This window comes from Leopardus geoffroyi, chromosome C2 (assembly GCF_018350155.1).
Source record: "Leopardus geoffroyi isolate Oge1 chromosome C2, O.geoffroyi_Oge1_pat1.0, whole genome shotgun sequence".
In the NCBI taxonomy this organism is placed as follows: domain Eukaryota; kingdom Metazoa; phylum Chordata; class Mammalia; order Carnivora; family Felidae; genus Leopardus; species Leopardus geoffroyi.
The window spans coordinates 42,665,633-42,683,867 of NC_059333.1; the positions used below are offsets into that span (position 1 = coordinate 42,665,633).

Consider the following 18,235-nt stretch of genomic DNA (forward strand, 5'->3'; position numbering starts at 1 on the left):
TCTAGCTTTGAAATCTATCACAAGTTAGTCTAATTTTTTTTTCATCGCCACTTATATAGTACCTAGTAGTTAAGAATTTGTTTTGGAATCAGACAGCCTGGGTTCAAATTCTGATTCTCACAGTTTCTGTGACCTGGGACAGGTTACTTAACCTCACCATACCTAGTGTTTTTGTGGGCAAAACTGTAAAATTATTAGAACAATGCTGAGACATAACACACTTTATTAACCTTGAGTGTTAGTAATGCTACTCCCACCACCACCTCCATTCCCATCCTAGTCCAGGCTTCCACCATCTCTTACTGGGATTGCTGCATTACCCTTCTGGTGGTTTTCTATACCTGCATCCTTGTCCTCCACTCATCTGCCTCAAATCCATTCTAACCCACATACAGCAGACAAGATGATTTTTCTCAGATAAATTACATAATGTCATTTTCACGCTAGAGACAGTCTAAGGGCTTTACATTGATTATACTTGCTGTAAACTTCGGACTTACATGGCCAACAAAGCCTTTCATCTAGCCCCTGCTGACCTTTCTTAACTTTATCTCTTACCTCATTACTCCTTTCTTACTATGATACAGCTGTACTGCTCATTTTTTTTTTAAACAGAGTAAGTTATATCATCCTCAGGTTCTTTGTACTATGCCTGGGATATACTGTTCCTTGTCCTCATCATTTAGATACTCATTTAATGTTCCCTTTCAGAGAGGCCTTCACTGACCACCCAAGGAAAAGAAGCCATTCCAAAAGTCAGTTTCTCAATACTTTAAGTTTCTGCCAAGAGCTTAACAGTATCTAATATTTGTATTTGTTTTTTTACCTGCTTTCTCCATTAAAATGTGAATTCCAAAACTCTATTCCTGTGTGAGTTTAGACTATATCCCTAGTCCATTGTGCAGTGTTCAGCTTCACCGTAAAGTGATAGAGAATCTTTTGAGAATGCAATTGTCTTTATTTTTTACTTTCTTTGCCAACCTTCCTGATCTGTACTACAATGTCCTGAATGGACCCAAGTTCAGGAAAACAGTGCCTTACTTTCTTAGGCCTTAAGCTAGATTCAGCTCTCAGTTACCAACCGGACTCTTCATTCAGTTACATAGTTGGATTTTTCCATGATTTGTTGACCACTGAGTTAACTTACCCATCTGAGCATAAAAGATTTGACACAGCTTCTGGTTTGATTTTAATATAGCACTTTTTGAGGTCTTGTTTCATGCACTTAATTTACCACTGAAATGCTCTCAAATGAGCCAGAAGGATTGGTTAAGCAGTTGTCACTTACATTCATCTTGTTAAGGCATTAAAAGTTACAAAATACATAATAGAGCTTGGTACCTGAACGGAAACATAAGATCATTGATCTCATTTTTAGTAGTTAACTTGTGAGTTTAAAGTTAACTAGCTATACTGTTTTTGGTTTAATAAATGACTTGCTTTGTCCCTGACTGAAGAAGTTTCTGTTGGTCTAGCAGATAAGGGCTGAAGAGGAAAATTATGACTTAATAATGATGAAAGGTATGTGAATGGATCTGTAAAATGAAGAAAGATGCTGAAATATGGGACATCCTTCATTCTACAACTGGAAAAAATGTCTAAAATAGCTTCTTTATTTTGAGCCACAGCACGGGCAACACCAACAACACAATACCTTACAAGGATTTCTTTTTTTGTATTTTACAGCGAGTCCAAATTTCTCTTTAGTAGTGTTAACATATTCTTTTGTACCATTCACTATCATTTCAATATTGTTGATGCTTTCTCCTTGTTCCTCTACTAAAAGAGATATCTGAATGAAAAGGTCCCTTAAATCTTTTATTTCGTTCTCCAAATTAACAAGTTCCTTGTGTCTTTGTTCTATCTCTGAGAGTTGTGCTTTAGTGATAGTGATTTCTGTAAGTAAGCTTTCATTAAAAACTTCCCATTTGCCTTGATAAAGCATATCATTTACTTCTTCTTCAGGCACTTCTTTTCCAGCAACTTCAAGCTGACGGAAAATAAATGTCTTGCACTTCTCTTGCTTTGCTGCTAATGTGTCATTGTATGTAAACATTGTTTGCTGAAATTGGCGGAACATCGCAGCATGCTGAGATTTAAGTATCCTTGTCACCACTGCTGATGGACCATTTTCAGCCTCTGACTTCTTAACTTCTTTTACTAAATCATCCAAACCTCTGTTAATGTGTTCTGCTTGTATTTTTATCTCCTTTGTAATGCTAGACTCTCTCTTAAGTAGACTAAATCTTCTCATTGAAGCCACCAGACTTCTCTGTTGCTGCCCAAATTTTTGAACATCATCTGTCAAATTGTTAATACTCTCCTGTAGTTTTTGGATCTCATGTAAGTGTCTCTCAGCTACCGGCTCTCTTTCATAAATAACAGCTTGCTGCAAAAACACCCCTTGTTCTTCTGCTTCTGTAGTCAACACATGCCTGTCTCTGGAGAGTTCAATTTCTTTTGTTCGTTGCTTTAGTTCTTGAAGTCGGTCTTTCATCTTCCGTTTCCTTTTAAGAAGCAAAAATGATTGTGTTGAACAAAGAAAAGTTTGGCATTTTCTCTCAGTGACGGTTGGCTTCACATAGCTAATGTGTGTCTCCCAGGAAAAATCCTCCTAGTTTTCTGAAAAGAGTTTGAAAAATTAGAAAAATCAGTAAGTATTTCTTCATAAAGATAACTGAATAGGAAAAGTAATGTAAAATAATTTATAAGTTACTGCATACCCTGTGGGCCTACTATGAGTCCTGTTCGGTTGGGTGAAATAGCTGAGAAAGCAGTGATAGAGATACAATTGCCCCCAAATACGTAGTTCAGTCTCATCTCATGATTCTGCCATTTAATAGATTTTTGTGCATCTAGAGGATATATCTTAAAATGGAAGATTTGACCATATCTTCAACTTTTAGGAGTAAAAGGGCACTTTGAAAATGCCCTTATTACTAAAGATATTGTTCCTAATTAATTTGGTCTATGTAATGTTAAACTCATTTGCTAAATATGCATTTTAGTGACAGGGCAGATTCCATAGGAAAGATGGAAGCAATATAGATAATATTGGATTTTTTTTTTTAATTTCTGAGGCTTCTAGATTGATTAACACATTTGACATAGCATTGTTTTTTTATCCATTATATACACATATATATATATATATATATATATATATATATATATATATATCCATTATATCCACATATGCTTGGTTTGATTATGCTGATTCCTTATTCTTAGCAGTCCTTTGCAGAGATATCCAGACTTAGAACAAAATTTCTACCAATTCATATTAAGTGCTATTTTTTCAGAAATGACAATATATAACATGCTATTTTGGGGTGCTGATAGGGTTGACATCACATCCTGTGTTGGTAGTTATCCACAGGATTAAATTTGGTGTACATTATATATACACACACACATATACATGCACACACATATATACGTATATAATTTATATATACATATATATGTGTTTAGGTCTATACACATGCATGTATATACATATATAACTTATATGTACATATATTGATTTATGTATATGTACTATATATACACTCATTGTTATGCATATATATAAAATGAAATGAGTAAGGGGAATGCAAACTGATGTATTCTCTGGAAAACAGTATGGAGTTTCCTCAAAAAGTTAAAAATAGAACTACCCTATGATCTAGCAATTGCATTACTAGATATTTACCCAAAGGATACAAAAGTAATAATCCAAAGGAATACATGTACCCCTATGTTTATAGCAGTATTATTTACTTCCAAATTATGGACGTGTGTGTGTGTGTGTGTGTGTGTGTGTGTATGTTATCTCACTGGAATTTAGATAAAAACAAAAATATATTTAAAAAGACAATCCATGTTAATAAAATATTTTCATAGAACATCTTGACTTTAGAAGGGCATTTAATAATGCCTTTCATGATATTTTTGCAGATAAGAAGCTGTTGGGGAGTTACAAATAGTGTGTTGAACCACACATAATATCAGTATAAGCCAGAGAAAAATCAGCCAGTATTGCTAATGTTATGCTGTTATGCTATGGGATGTAAGTGTTTGATATTGCTTATGCAAATATTTTTATCAGTGATTTGGGTGTTGTCACAGAAGGCATACTTATCAAATATGTTGATGACACATAATTTGGAGAGATCTTCAAGTACAGAGTTGGGATTCAAAGATTAAAATAGCATAGAACACTCTACTAAAAGGAACAAAATTATGTTTAACCAGGACGGATATAAAATATTGCAACTAATTGTTTAGAAAGCATCTTTACATCTATAAAATGGAAGATCCTATCTTCATAGCAGTGCTGATCAAAATAACTGGAGGTTTTACTTGATTATGAGCTTTATATCAGAATAATCATTATGCTTTCATGAATAATATTGTCATGTCTAGATTGACTAAGGAAGATATTTGTTCCACTGACTTTATGTTAGTCAAAGCAAATGAGAGAAGGACTGTGTTAAGTTCTGATGTTTTGAGATAAGAATTCAAAAATTGGGAATTTCCATACTATCACGGGAAGGTTGAGATTGGAAGACAATCTCAGGGACATAATACAAGGAGAATCACTGAAAAGAATGGAAATACTTTTCCTGCAACAGAGATGTAGGGAGTATCTACAACTGTTTTCTGAAATGTGTAGGTCTGTATGTATAAGAGGGACCAGACTTAACTTGGCATTAATCCAAGAGACATGAGTGGAAATTACATGGAGAGAGGTTTGATTTAGTGTAAAGAAGACTTTTCAAATGAGTAGAGTTGTCCCAAGATAGAATGAACTGCTTCAAGAGTTAATAGGCTTGTTGTCACTGGAGATGTTCAAGATTCTTGATTGATGACCCAGTTGATGATGTGGAAATGAAGCCTGCATTGCACGAAAAGTTAAACCAGTGTCCTAATAATATTCCTTTGGTTTTAAAGGACTGACATTCTGTCAAATAATTATTGAGGCTTACTATATGCAAAGTTTTAAATACTGTAGTATTTATTTAATAGTACCTGTCCTGGAATAATTTACTCTCTGAGGGGAGATGGGCAATATACAATTAAATAAATAAATGAGACAATTTTAGATCCTGATGGATCAATTAAGCAAATCTTCTCTAAGGTGGTATTTGAACTATGAGACCTACTGTTGAGAAGATGAAGAGCCATGGGATAGTACCCAGGCTGTAGGAAATGGGGTGCCAAGGCAATGAATGGGATTCCAGAAAGAAGCCTTATAAGTTAGCTAATCAATTTCCACATTTTTCTTATGGGAAAGTTGAGAATCAGAAAAGTTAAATGTCTTACCCAGAGCTTGTTAATGGTAGTACTGGTTAAATAATGCAAGATTTCCTGGCTTCTAGACTAGTGCTTCTTCCAGTGTGAGATATATAAATTTCCCAGAATATATATATATATATATGCGCATGTAATATACATTATAATATATATAATGTATATATATGTATATATATAATGTATATATAATGTATATAATATATATTATATATATATATTACATAAAGCTGGGATCATCTATATGCTCTTTTGTATTCAGTATTTTATTAAATGATGATCATGCTGAAGATATTTATTTATTTATTTATTTATTCAACGTTTATTTATTTTTGGGACAGAGAGAGACAGAGCATGAACGGGGGAGGGGCAGAGAGAGAGGGAGACACAGAATCGGAAACAGGCTCCAGGTTCTGAGCCATCAGCCCGGAGCCTGACGCGGGGCTCGAACTCCCAGACCGCAAGATCGTGACCTGGCTGAAGTCGGACGCTTAACCTACTGCGCCACCCAGGCGCCCCAGAAGATATTTAAAAACACTCAAAAACATTGGGAAGTGATTGTAGAAACTTTTTCTCATGTGGCAACTTTGTGAAAGCAGAATTACCACCCATAATTTACTATATACTTCTGGTAAAGACTCACCCTCTTTCTGGTGTAGAGGGAGGTTGATGCTAAAAAGTCAGTTAGCTTAATGATGTGTCTTGAATAGCTCCTTACTGTTCTTTGTTTGGTTTAGCGTTATTTATTACTTCCTTATCTATATGCTCTCTCTGGTATTACCTTATTGATGCTGACAATAAACCCCTCCCCTTAGTGCTTAGGATGTCAGGTTGCTTGTAAACTTTGTCTTTTTTAATTTTTTTTGGCTGAGGTAATTTCTTTATTTTACACTGCTTTTCTTCCAATCTCTTTATTGAGGAATAATTGACAAATATAATTGTATATTTTTAAAGTGTTCAGTGTGATGACTTCATATACATTGAGGAATAATTGAGGAATAATTGACTTTATTGAGGAATAATTGACAAATATAATTGTATATTTTTAAAGTGTTCAGTGTGATGACTTCATATACATTGTGGAATGATTACCAGTTTCAACATAATGAATACATCCTTCACTTCACATAATTAGCCTTTTTTTGCATGTGTGGTTAGAATACTTATGATGTACTCTGAGCAACTTTCAAATATATACACCATATTATTAACCACAGTCCCCATGCTGTACTTTATATCCTCAGAACCTATTTTTCTTTAAATTGAAAGTGTGTACTCTTTGACCTATCTCTGCTCATTTCAGTCTTTCCCCAGCCACCATTCTATTTCTATTCTGTTTCTATGAAATCAAATTTTTTTTTTTTTTTTAAGATTCCACATGTAAGTGACACAATACAACATTTGTCTTTCTCTGTTTGGCTTATTTCACTTAGCATAATGTCCTCCAGTTTCATCCATGTTGTTGCAAATGTAGAATTTCCTTCTTTTATTTTTTAATTTTATTTTTTTTAATTTGCATCCAAATTAGTTAGCATATAGTGCAACGATGATTTCAGGAGTAGATTCCTTAGTTTCCCTTACCCATTTAGCCCCCCCCCCACAACCCTCCAGTAACCCTCTGTTTGTTCTCCATATTTATGAGTCTCTTATGCTTTGCCCTCTCCCTGTTTTTATATTATTTGTGTTTCCCTTCCCTTATGTTCATCTGTTTTGTCTCTTAAAGTCCTCATATGAATGAAGTCATAGGATTTTTGTCTTTCTCTGACTAATTTCACTTAGCATAATACCCTCCAGTTCCATCCACGTAGTTGCAAATGGCAAGATTTCATTATTTTTGATTGCCGAGTAATACTCCATTATATATATATATATTATATTATATATTATATATTATATATTATATATTATATATTATATATTATATATATACCACATCTTCTTTATCCATTCATCCATCGATGGACATTTGGGCTCTTTCCATAGTTTAGCTATTGTCGATAGCGCTGCTATAAACATTGGGGTGCATGTGCCCCTTCGAAACAGCATATCTGTATCCCTTGGATAAATGCCTAGTGGTGCAATTGCTGGGTTGTAGGGTACTTCTGTTTTTAGTTTTTTGAGGAACCTCCATACTGTTTTCCAGAGTGGCTCCACCAGCTTGCATCCCCAAAACTTTGTCTTTTTTAAATTGGCTTTTTAAATATGATTTTTTTCTCCTCAAATTAGCACATATAGACAGTTTAAGAAGTCAAATCACTTCAAAGCTTGTAAAGATATACAGCCGACCCTTGCCTGCCCCACCACGCCTCATTTCCATTTTCCCATTCCCAAAGGCAGTTGTTTCCAGCCCCTTAGCTGTATGTTACTTTTAAACTCTCTGTTTCTAGGTAATTTGCTTCCATAGGTGTTTCCGCTTTTTCAGTTTTAAATATTCTATTGTACCTCTGCTATGAAAGATGTGGTTTTACCACATTATACCCCCAGTCTTCCCTCAATTTTTCCCTCTCAGTATAGTTATATCACAATTTTTGGTTAGTATTCTGTGTTTACATTATTCTGACTACCCAAATATTACATATACCAGAGTCACAAAAGGTTAGTATGGCTATATTTTCTTTCTCAGATAATTTTTTTCATTGTTTCTAGGCCTTTTCAGTGGATAAGGCTAGGAAATGTGTATTTTCACTTTAAGAAAGCTTTTTGTTGAAGTATTTGCACATATACAAAAAGTGTCCCAAATAAAAATGTATAGTTTGATGATTTTTCACAAAGTGAACACATCCATGTAACCACTACTCAGATCAAGAACCATGCAACTTTTAAATTTCTCTTGAAAATACTAATAACCTCAGGTTTTTAGTTGCTTAATTTTGTACATGTGCATTACTACTTCACTCTAAACTCTTGACTTGAACTGAAAATACCCTCTTAATATATTCAAATATAGTAGGTATTCTTTTTCTTTTATTTCATGTTGTTATTCCATCTTCTGAGGCTTCTTTCTCGAAACCCTCTAGTATGACCTGATTTACTACACAGCTGCTATGTTTGGATATTTTTCTCTTTTCTTGTGTCTTATCTCCTCCTGATTCCTCGTTCCTCATCTCTATTCTTGGTTTATTCCCTTGATTTGGGGGCATACCATAGTTTCCTTTTAAAACATAAATGTGGTGATCACTTATATTTCTGAAAACATTTTTATTCTATCCTTACTACCGGAATGACAGATTTTCTGCAGATATAATTCTTACTTGGAAATTATATTCCATAGAATTTTGAAAACCTTGCTGCATTTTTATCTAACATTCTTTGTCGCCCTTAAGAAATCTGCCATAGAATTCCTGGTATTTTAAATCGGATCGTTTTTTTCCCCTTCCTTTCATAAAAGTCTTGGCCTTTTCTTTTTAATCTCAGTGTTCTGAATTTTCACAATAACATGACTTGGGGTACATCTTTTTGCATTTATTTGCTGGAAGTTGAATGATTTTTCAGTCTGGAAATTGATGTATTTAGGATTTTTTTGGGGGGGGAAAGGAGGTTCCTAATTTTTCAAAAACTTCATCTTTTCCATTCTCTTTGTATTACTTTCTTTAAAATTCCCCTTATTTGGATGTTAACTTTCTTAGCTTTTCCTCTAACTTTCTTAGTGTCTGAAAGGTAAAGTGACTTGCCAGAGGTCACATAACTAAAAAGTGGCAGAACCTCATTCAGATACAAGACTGCCTGATTGCAGATCTGTTCTTTTTCTGATTTGTATAGTGACTAGAAATAGGTTATCCTAGTGAAGTATGCTCTAAATGAAGTTGATCTATATCAAATAGTGTTTTTAGTATAAGTACTATAATAAATTAGTATAATTACTATAAAGACTAAAATAAAGTTCTTGCAGAAGGTAATATAGTATATCAGAGCTAAAATAATTATGTTGTTTGCAGCTTTATTATAACCTGTAGTATAATTAGACCAAATTAAGCACTTTACAGTTTAGAAGAGGAAAAAGATTTAATTCTATCTCATATACCTATGTTACAGAAAGTCTCCAAGAATCTTTGAATCCTATCCTTGATACCATGGTAGAGATAGGTATTGTTATATTTTGTTTAGGCTCACAGTCATAGGCTGAGATAAGATAGATGAGAAGTAATACTTCATTTCTATATATGTACACAGATTTCTGTTTTCTACTAACCTGTTACTATGAATTCTTACAGCTACAATGTATATACTATGCTTTATATAGTTATGTTGTTTTTTGCACTTTTATTTTTGAAAAAACTGACTTTTATCCTTGATAACATGGGAAAAAGAAAAGACTGAGTATTAGAGGCTCAGATGAGAGATGGGGGTGGTAGGGACCAAAACAAAACAGATTCTGATTTTTATATTCATGAAAATTAAGTCCTGTTTAATGCTTATCTATGGCTAAGTAGTTTTTGGCAATGCTTAAATTTCACAGTTCTCAAGAACCGCAATGTCCCCAACTTTCTCCTTGGTTGCATGGTTTAGAACAAATCCTGAAACAACCCCCTTTAACATTTTTATGGCTGGATAGATATGGTTTTGTTTATTTGTTTGTTTGTTTGTTTTAATTAGCAATAAGTGATCAGTGCCATCAAAAGCCTTTTTCTCAAGCATCATAGTTTGAAAAAATGTTTTAAGGAATAGAATATTTCAGATTGCTATTGTAACACAGTATGCCTTTGTAAGTGCTTTTAGAAAAGTAAATTTTACTGTCACTGATTTTGGAAACCAACACATTTGACTCTCACCCTTGTTAGGGTTGTCTTTTCCTGGGTTTCTGTTCTTGAAAGATTAGTTCCCTTGTGTACCTCATTTTAATATTTGTTTTTTTTTCACATTTTAATATTTGAATAAAACATGCTTCAAGGAATCCTTCAAAACATATTGATAGTATTTTCTATTCATTAATATTAATAATTTTTCCAGAAAAAAACAAGTAAATATTCCACATCTTTTATTCTGTAGGTGTAAATATGTTACTGATATTAAAGGAAAAACAGACTTCCTTTCAGTGCTATGTATCATGGCATGCATATTATAGTAAATAATGTTTATATAAAATCAGTGATACAGTTTATACTGTGTTGATCTTCATTTATAGATCCAATGCCTTTCTTTCTTTTCTTTTTTTAAATGTTTTATTTTATTTTTTTGAGAGACAGCATATTTCTTTTGAATATTTAAAGTGTATTTATGTTAAAGATACCTTAAATTATTAGATTATTTCTGGTTTCTTAGGAATAAATTCCTTTGTTGTGGCCACAGACTGTTTCTTCTGGTGGTGGGCAGGTGTATTTTGTGACCTTTGTCAGTAGTAGGTGATTATATTATACAAGGATGTCCTGAGTGCTCTGCATTATGGATACATCCTTAACCCATTTTTTGTTTGTTTGTTTGTTTTTGGCATGACTAGGGCCCTCTGGAGTTTGCCTTCTTAGCCCAGGTACAATAAATATGGGCTTGATTTTTCTCTAGTGCTTTTTCTATAGCCCAGGTATATACATATGGGTCTGGATTTTTTTCTTACTGATTTTTATAGCCTCAGTGGATACCTCACCTCCCACTGTAATCCTGACATTAAATCCAACAGAGATTTTCCTGTAACTGTATATGAACTATATTCTATTTTTTTCTAGTTTACCACTTTAGGAAGCTCAGTTTTAGTCCCCTATTATGCACAAATTCTAAACTGCAGCCTCTAAGGTAAAGTATTTGCATGGAGTTACCTTTAATTCCTGCTTTCCATTTGGCTGTGTGTTGCCTCTTCAATTCTAGCATCTGGAAATTTCCCTTTCTTACTTCAAATGTAATGACGCAATTTTAAATTTTGTGCTTTTTCCCTTAAGACTACATCAAACATGTCTACATGTTTTGTTTTGTTGTGTTTTTTTTTTTTTTTTTTCAACGTTTATTTATTTTTGGGACAGAGAGAGACAGAGCATGAACGGGGGAGGGGCAGAGAGAGAGGGAGACACAGAATCAGAAACAGGCTCCAGGCTCCGAGCCATCAGCCCAGAGCCCGACGCGGGGCTCGAACTCACGGACCGCGAGATCGTGACCTGGCTGAAGTCGGACGCTTAACCGACTGCGCCACCCAGGCGCCCCATGTTGTTTTTTTTTTTAATGTGTTTTATTTTGAGAGAGGGAGAGAGAAGTACCAAGCAGGCTCCGTGCTGTCAGTGTGGAGCCTGACGTAGGGCTCCATCTCACAAATCATGTGAGTTGAAACCGTGAGTCGAAACCTTAATCAACTGAACCACCCAGGCACCCCGTACTTCCATATGTTTGTAGCAAGAGGGTGGGATATCTGTATATCTTGACTGAAAGTCATAGGTGATTATCTTTACAGAGTTAACATAGTTCAGAGTGTTCCTTAAATTCTTCTTAATCTGCCCCAAAATTGACTTAATGTAGGAGGTACTCAGTTGCACTTACATGTTACATATAAATTGTATTTCCTAGTAGTTACCTTCTCATAAGTACATGCATAACTATTTCCAATTTAACCTCTTAATTTTACAGCTTCATAAATTAGAATATTAAGTAAAGTGAGACATGTAAGTATATTAGAATTTGAAAGTTGGAAGAGACAGAGTTCATGAAGCCATAAATGTGTAATTGCTTAGGCTACATGACATTGATGAGACTACCATTGTATATAATCTTTCTGTACCTTAAATGTATTTTTCTTAATGTTGGAAGATTTCTATCCAAATATGAATCCTCTGTCAGTATGTTTAGCTTACTGTATTGCTATACAATTTTTAATGGTACTGTTAATAACTGACTTATCTCGAGCTTAGACAGGATATTTGCAGAAAGAAAGAAGACTAATTTATAAATATGGTAATCAACTTTGACAATTTGTTCTGGGAAATAGAAAAGTAAACTTTGTATGACGTAAAACTTTCTCCGCCCTATTACAAACAGGGAACATTCTCAGAAACAGAAATATGAATAAAAATTACCTAATGCTTTAAGAAACATATACCCTGAGACAGATATTTACAGATTTATAGATTTTTTAGTAAGAAATTTCTTTCTACAGTTACTGTATTAAATACACTATTTTAATAAATGTAACCAGTTTTTATCCAACATGAAATAGAGTATTCTTTTGCTTTTATGTGTGAAGACAACTTGTAACATTTTCCTAATTCAAAGTGAGAGCATCTGTTCATGGAAAATTCACTTCTTGGGCTGCTTAAATATGGAAAGCAAACTAAAAAGAAATATTGAAAATTGCATATATTTTCTCAGAGTTTAAATTATCTCATATTTTTTATAATGCAGTCTTTCAGTACTTTTTTATTCTACGCATTTGTTGTAAATAAATTGTTAAATTACCTTGCGTAATGTAACAATAAGACCATTTTTGTTTAAATATTTAAGACTTTGGTATAATTTTGAACTCCCACTTATCTTATTAAGCTGTGCATACAGGAAAAGATTTTTATATTAAGTTTAAAACTACATAGCCATGGAGATAATGTGTTCTAAATATATCATAGCCAACTTTCAAGTCCACCCTTAAAACATTTAATAAAAGTCATTATTATTTTGATTGAAAATGGGCTATTTATTAAGATCTAACATGGTAGGCATTATAAAATAACTTTGAAGAAATATCAAAAAATAAAATAGGTTTTGGTTAAGCTTCTATAGATTACTTAATTCTGAACATATCAGACTACCTATATATATGTTGCATTTAAATAGTACTGACTTAAGTTTTAAAACCATCAAATCAAATATATTTACATTAAGTTTTATAATTTAAGTACTTAGGATATACTTAAACATTAAAATATAGAATATAGAATATACTGAAACATTAAAAATCTGAGTACTTTGATATTTTTACTGTAGTCCTTTTACAACAAAGTTATTATCTAATTTCTTCCAATTTAAAAGATTTTCAGAAACAATGAAGACGTTAAGATCTTACAGGAAATTATCTTAACTTTAAAAATATTATACATGTGTGTCAATGTGTATATGTGTATGGACATAAGCATCTTTTCACGATTAAATGTAAAAGTGTTCTGAAAGTAAGCACAGTATGACTAATTTATAGTCTACAAAAGAAAGCGTTTTAAGTTTGTTTTTAGAGGATCTGATTTTCTAGTGTTTCCAAAATGAGAAGTTATTTTTTAAAGGAATTAAAAGAAAAAGTTGATTTTTATTATAGTGGTTTATTTCGAAGAGCTCTAAACCCAAACCTTATTCAAGATATAGCAGTGTAAATGAACAGATCAGTTACCTGGTCGAAATCTAAGCAAACCAGTAACTTTAATTATCTGTTGAGCTATTTTTAAATGTCACACATTTCAGTCTATGGATGTCTTGCATTGAAAAGTACAAAAAAGTAGTTTTATTTACCTTTGTCTTGTTCTTTTTGTTGCTTTTCCACCTGCAGTGTTGGAGTCCTGCCCTTGAGAGAACAGCTGAATTATCTGTAACGTTTCAATCAAATTATTTAAGCCTGTGTCTTATAGTTCACAGGCTAATTTCTGTAAGGTTTTCATGTAGTTAATGTAATTGAAAGCCAAATAATGAAGTCAAATAAGTTAGACGTAGAGTTGTCCTTTTGCTGTTAGTATCAAATGAGAAGAACAAATTGCTTGCTTCACACCTGGAGGATCCGGTTTTGCCTGTTAGCTGCCTATTCTTTAGATTAAAGGAAGATCATTTTCATTGGAGCTAGCCGGTAGCAGGAAGTCCTTGTTAAACTGCCTACATAGAGCATTTGGCACAGGCTCTGTAATTTTGATCTTGTATTATGCATAAAAGATATTACGAAAAAGGTGGTTTGTCTTTAAATAGATGTTACTTTGCTTTCTTTAGGTATTAAAACTTGCTAAATATTACAGAATTTGGAATAAATAGGAATGGAAACAAGCTTGGGGTGAAGATTTTTGTTCCATTTACTCTAACATGATTGAATTCTGCTTTATTTTAGGAAATCCCAAGGGCTTAACTCATGAAATCATTGAATTTCAGAACCATACCAGCCAGAAAAGAGCTCATATTTAAACCTTCCACTTCACTCTTCTTTTTACTTATACTTGCCATTTTCACTTTAAAATAGTTTCAGCATAGAAAACCTAAAGGTGTGCAGCAATATGTGATATTATTTATAATGTACAGTATAACAATTCAAAATTAATTTTCACTGGAGTAAAATACTTACAGGAAGTATTAGAAATGAAATTTCTCTCACCTTACTGAATTTTCTTACTCTCTCTTTTTTGCTGCCTGAGTTGTTATGATTTGAGGGTAAGAGGAGGGAAATTGCTATATCCTTAGAATGTTTCCAAAATAAGAAATAACTCATCACACAATTACTCTTCACAGCACTCTTTGTGACAACAAATCACTGGAAACAACCCAAAAGCCCTTCCATGTAGGCCTGGCTGAATAAATGGAACATCTGTATAATGACCGTTTTATTCATTAGTAAAGAATATAGTAATAAAAAAGATTTCTTTATACTACAGGGTAATTGTAGAATTTACAATTAAAAAAAGCATGCTAGTGCACCAAAGTGTATATAGTGTAGTAGTTTTTGAGGCAAAAAGGAAAGGTGGATATACACACAAATACTCCTCTCCCCCACCAATCAATAATGGTGAATTTCCATAGTCTCCAAATTGTGTACTTTAAAATACCATTTCCCCCATATATATGTTTATATGTTCAAAAAGAAGCAATGGGAGGATGAGCTAAAAACTAATGAAAACAGTTACCTAGATGAGAATGGAAGGAATAGAGAGAGGGACAGGGACAGAGATGGAAAATAGTTCTGATTGTACCTTGTTTTTACAGTTTTGAATTTGGAACCATATAAACGTTTTAAAAATTAAATCTTAAAATAATAAAACTGTATGTAAAAAGCAAAAGAAGCCTGAAACAAATGAACGTGGCTACATATCTAGATGTTGGCATAGCCACACAGAGAAGCATTATTCCAAGTAATTTTAAAAACCCGTATTTTGACTCATGCATCTTTTGTGGGATATATGTTAGAGACAAAAATAACCACAATGAGGTCTTAACCTGCATTTGGAAGTATTTTTAGTAATAATATTGGTATTGTGTTGAAACTCTTTATACTGTATGGTAAATTGTTAATGTCAGTGTGATTACAAACTGAAGTTTTTAAGTATAAGAAAAAAGAACTACAAATGAAGCTAAGTAAAAACTAATATTTGATTTAAAATGGAAAAATCACTATGAGCTCATGATTTAATTTTTTTCTAAACCAATTTTTCCTAGCTCTATCCACTGAAAGGGTCTAGAAGCAATGGCAAGTCAATAGCAGTAAATGCCCATAGTCCCCAGATTGTGGTCTTTAAAATACCAGTTCCTTCCTTACTGAAAGGAATCAGGGCACCTTAGAGAAACTGATGATTTCAGGTCTGGGACATTCTTTTCTTTCTTTCTTTCTTTCTTTCTTTCTTTCTTTCTTTCTTTCTTTCTTTCTTTCTTTTTTTTTAAGTTTATTCATTTTTGAGAGAGAGAGAGACAGAGCATGAGCAGGAGAGGGGCAGAGAGAGAGGGAGACAGAATCCAAAGCAGGCTCCAGGCTCTGAGCTGTCAGCACAGAGCCCTGACGTGGGACTTGAACTCATGAACTGTCAGATCATGACCTGCGCTGAAGTTGGCCACTTAACTGACTGAGCCACCCAGGCGCCCCTGGGATATAGTTTCTTATGGGAAAGCAAAGAAGCTATCAAAGATTACTGGAGTTGTGCCAAAAGAACACAGGAGCTAGTTCAAAGAGGACTCCCAATGACCAAAAATCTGTAACTTTGAGCCTCAAAAAAGAACACCGACTAAAATAAACTAAAATACATTATCATATACATGTGTGTTTGAGGATATTCAAGTAATCTCTACCCCCAACGTGTAGGCTCAAACTCCGGACCCTGAGATCAAGAGTCACATGCTCTTCTTCTGACTGAGCCAGCCAGGCACCTCTAAAATCCATGAGTTCATAATGATATCTATCCCTCCACAAACCAAAGAAAGCAACTTGATTACCTTTGGAGGTTGATAAGGCACCAATTCACTCTTAGGAAAACTAGGAAATGAAGCAAAGGATCAAACATTTATGTTGACTTTTAACTGAATTTAAGCATTATCGAGTAGTTGATGAAAGTTTATTCTTTAGACAAAACATAGCTAGTAAATTCAGCAGGAATATAGAACTAGAAAAATCATGATTTGATAAGCTCTTGAAAATAATGAAATTAAGCAAAGGTCATTATGCCTGTTAAAATCATTAGATGAAAGAAAGGTTAGTCGGGAACTTTATTTTGGACGAATCAAGCTGACTCTAGACGAATCCACTGATCTATTTTTTTTTTTTTCAACGTTTATTTATTTTTGGGACAGAGAGAGACAGAGCATGAATGGGGGAGGGGCAGAGGGAGAGGGAGACACAGAATCGGAAACAGGCTCCAGGCTCTGAGCCATCAGCCCAGAGCCTGACGCGGGGCTCGAACTCACGGACCACGAGATCGTGACCTGGCTGAAGTCGGACGCTCAACCGACTGCGCCACCCAGGCGCCCCTCCACTGATCTATTATAATATCACTAAAGCTTGTATAACTAGATGTAATATTCCTTCTAAGTATCATATTAGCACTATCTATGCAATATGCTTGTCATAATTTCAACCAGTACATCTAACTACAGATGTCCCATCTACCGATGTGTATCTAATTACAGATACAGGAAATGCACGTTAAAATGACTTCATGAGGAGGGTATCAGCTGAATCGTACTAAACACAGGAAATTCTATAGAAATAGGGCTTATTTTGTTTTACAAATAGATGTCATGGGAGGAAAAGAGGTGGTGGTGGTAATGTTGCAGGGGTGGGTGTGTTGGGACTGCAGATGATATTGATTCAGAAAGATTTAAACGAATACATTGTAATGTGTATCTTGTTTGGATCTGAATTTGGACATAACATAAAAAATATCAAGGGGGGCGCCTGGGTGGTGCAGTCGGTTAAGCGTCCGACTTCAGCCAGGTCACGATCTCGCGGTCCGTGAGTTCGAGCCCCGCATCAGGCTCTGGGCTGACGGCTCAGAGCCTGGAGCCTGTTTCCGATTCTGTGTCTCCCTCTCTCTCTGCCCCTCCCCCGTTCATGCTCTTTCTCTCTCTGTCCCAAAAATAAATAAACGTTGAAAAATTAAAAAAAAAAAATATCAAGGAATGTTAATTTTTTTTTAGGCATGATAGTGTATTATGGTAATGTTTTTTAATTTTTAAATTGCTGGGTGAAGTAACTTGACTGGGCAGGGCAAGTAAAAGATAGTAGATGAGCAAGAATGGCATAATGTTGATAATTTTTTAAGATAGGTGATAAGGATTCATTAGATTTATTATTCTATATATTTGTTAAATAACATATTTGGCTTGAAATGTCTTTCAAACCCTGACCATGACAGTGTTTTATTAAACTTTGTCCTCTGCCATCTGATAGGCAAACGGTGTTATTTTGTAGTAATTCCTATTTTTTAATAATTTATTTTAGTTTTTCATTTTGTTTTTCCTCAATATGTTCCTGATTGAGTGTCATGTTTTTTTATGCCCAATACTATGCCAAATAAATTAAAAGTGGCCCCGGGGTGCCTGGGTGGCTCAGTCGGTTCAGCATCCGACTTCTGCTCAAGTCATGATCTCGTGGTTCATGGATTCATGCCCCCCACCGGGCTCTGTGCTGACGGCTCAGAGCCTGGAGCCTGCTTTGGATTCTCTCTACCTCTCCCCCACTCGTGCTGTCTCTCTCTCTCTCTCTCTCTCTCTCTCTGTCTCTCAAAAATAAAAATAAAACATTAAAAAAAATTTTTTTAAAAGTGGCCCCACCTCTCCAATAGGTTGCACATTTATGTGGACATATTCA

At 34.2% G+C, this 18,235-nt stretch overlaps 2 protein-coding genes across 6 annotated transcripts in view; one reads left to right on the top strand and one right to left on the bottom strand.

Moving 5' to 3' along the window:
- Positions 1-18,235, top strand: part of ARL13B (ADP ribosylation factor like GTPase 13B) — a 70,053-nt gene that overhangs the window by 27,583 nt on the left and 24,235 nt on the right. The gene's annotated exons all lie outside the window — the stretch shown is intronic.
- STX19 (syntaxin 19) lies at positions 1,593-15,232 on the bottom strand. 2 transcript variants are annotated; one of them, XM_045501709.1, is made up of 2 exons: positions 13,699-15,232; positions 1,593-2,507 (listed from the first exon to the last, which is right to left on the bottom strand). In XM_045501709.1, exon 2 carries the CDS (start codon positions 2,495-2,497, stop codon positions 1,613-1,615), a length of 885 nt encoding a protein of 294 aa, XP_045357665.1. In that variant the 5' UTR covers positions 2,498-2,507; positions 13,699-15,232; the 3' UTR covers positions 1,593-1,612. The 2 variants fall into 2 exon arrangements, with proteins under 2 accessions (XP_045357665.1, XP_045357664.1); XM_045501708.1 differs by having other exon boundaries at positions 1,593-2,622.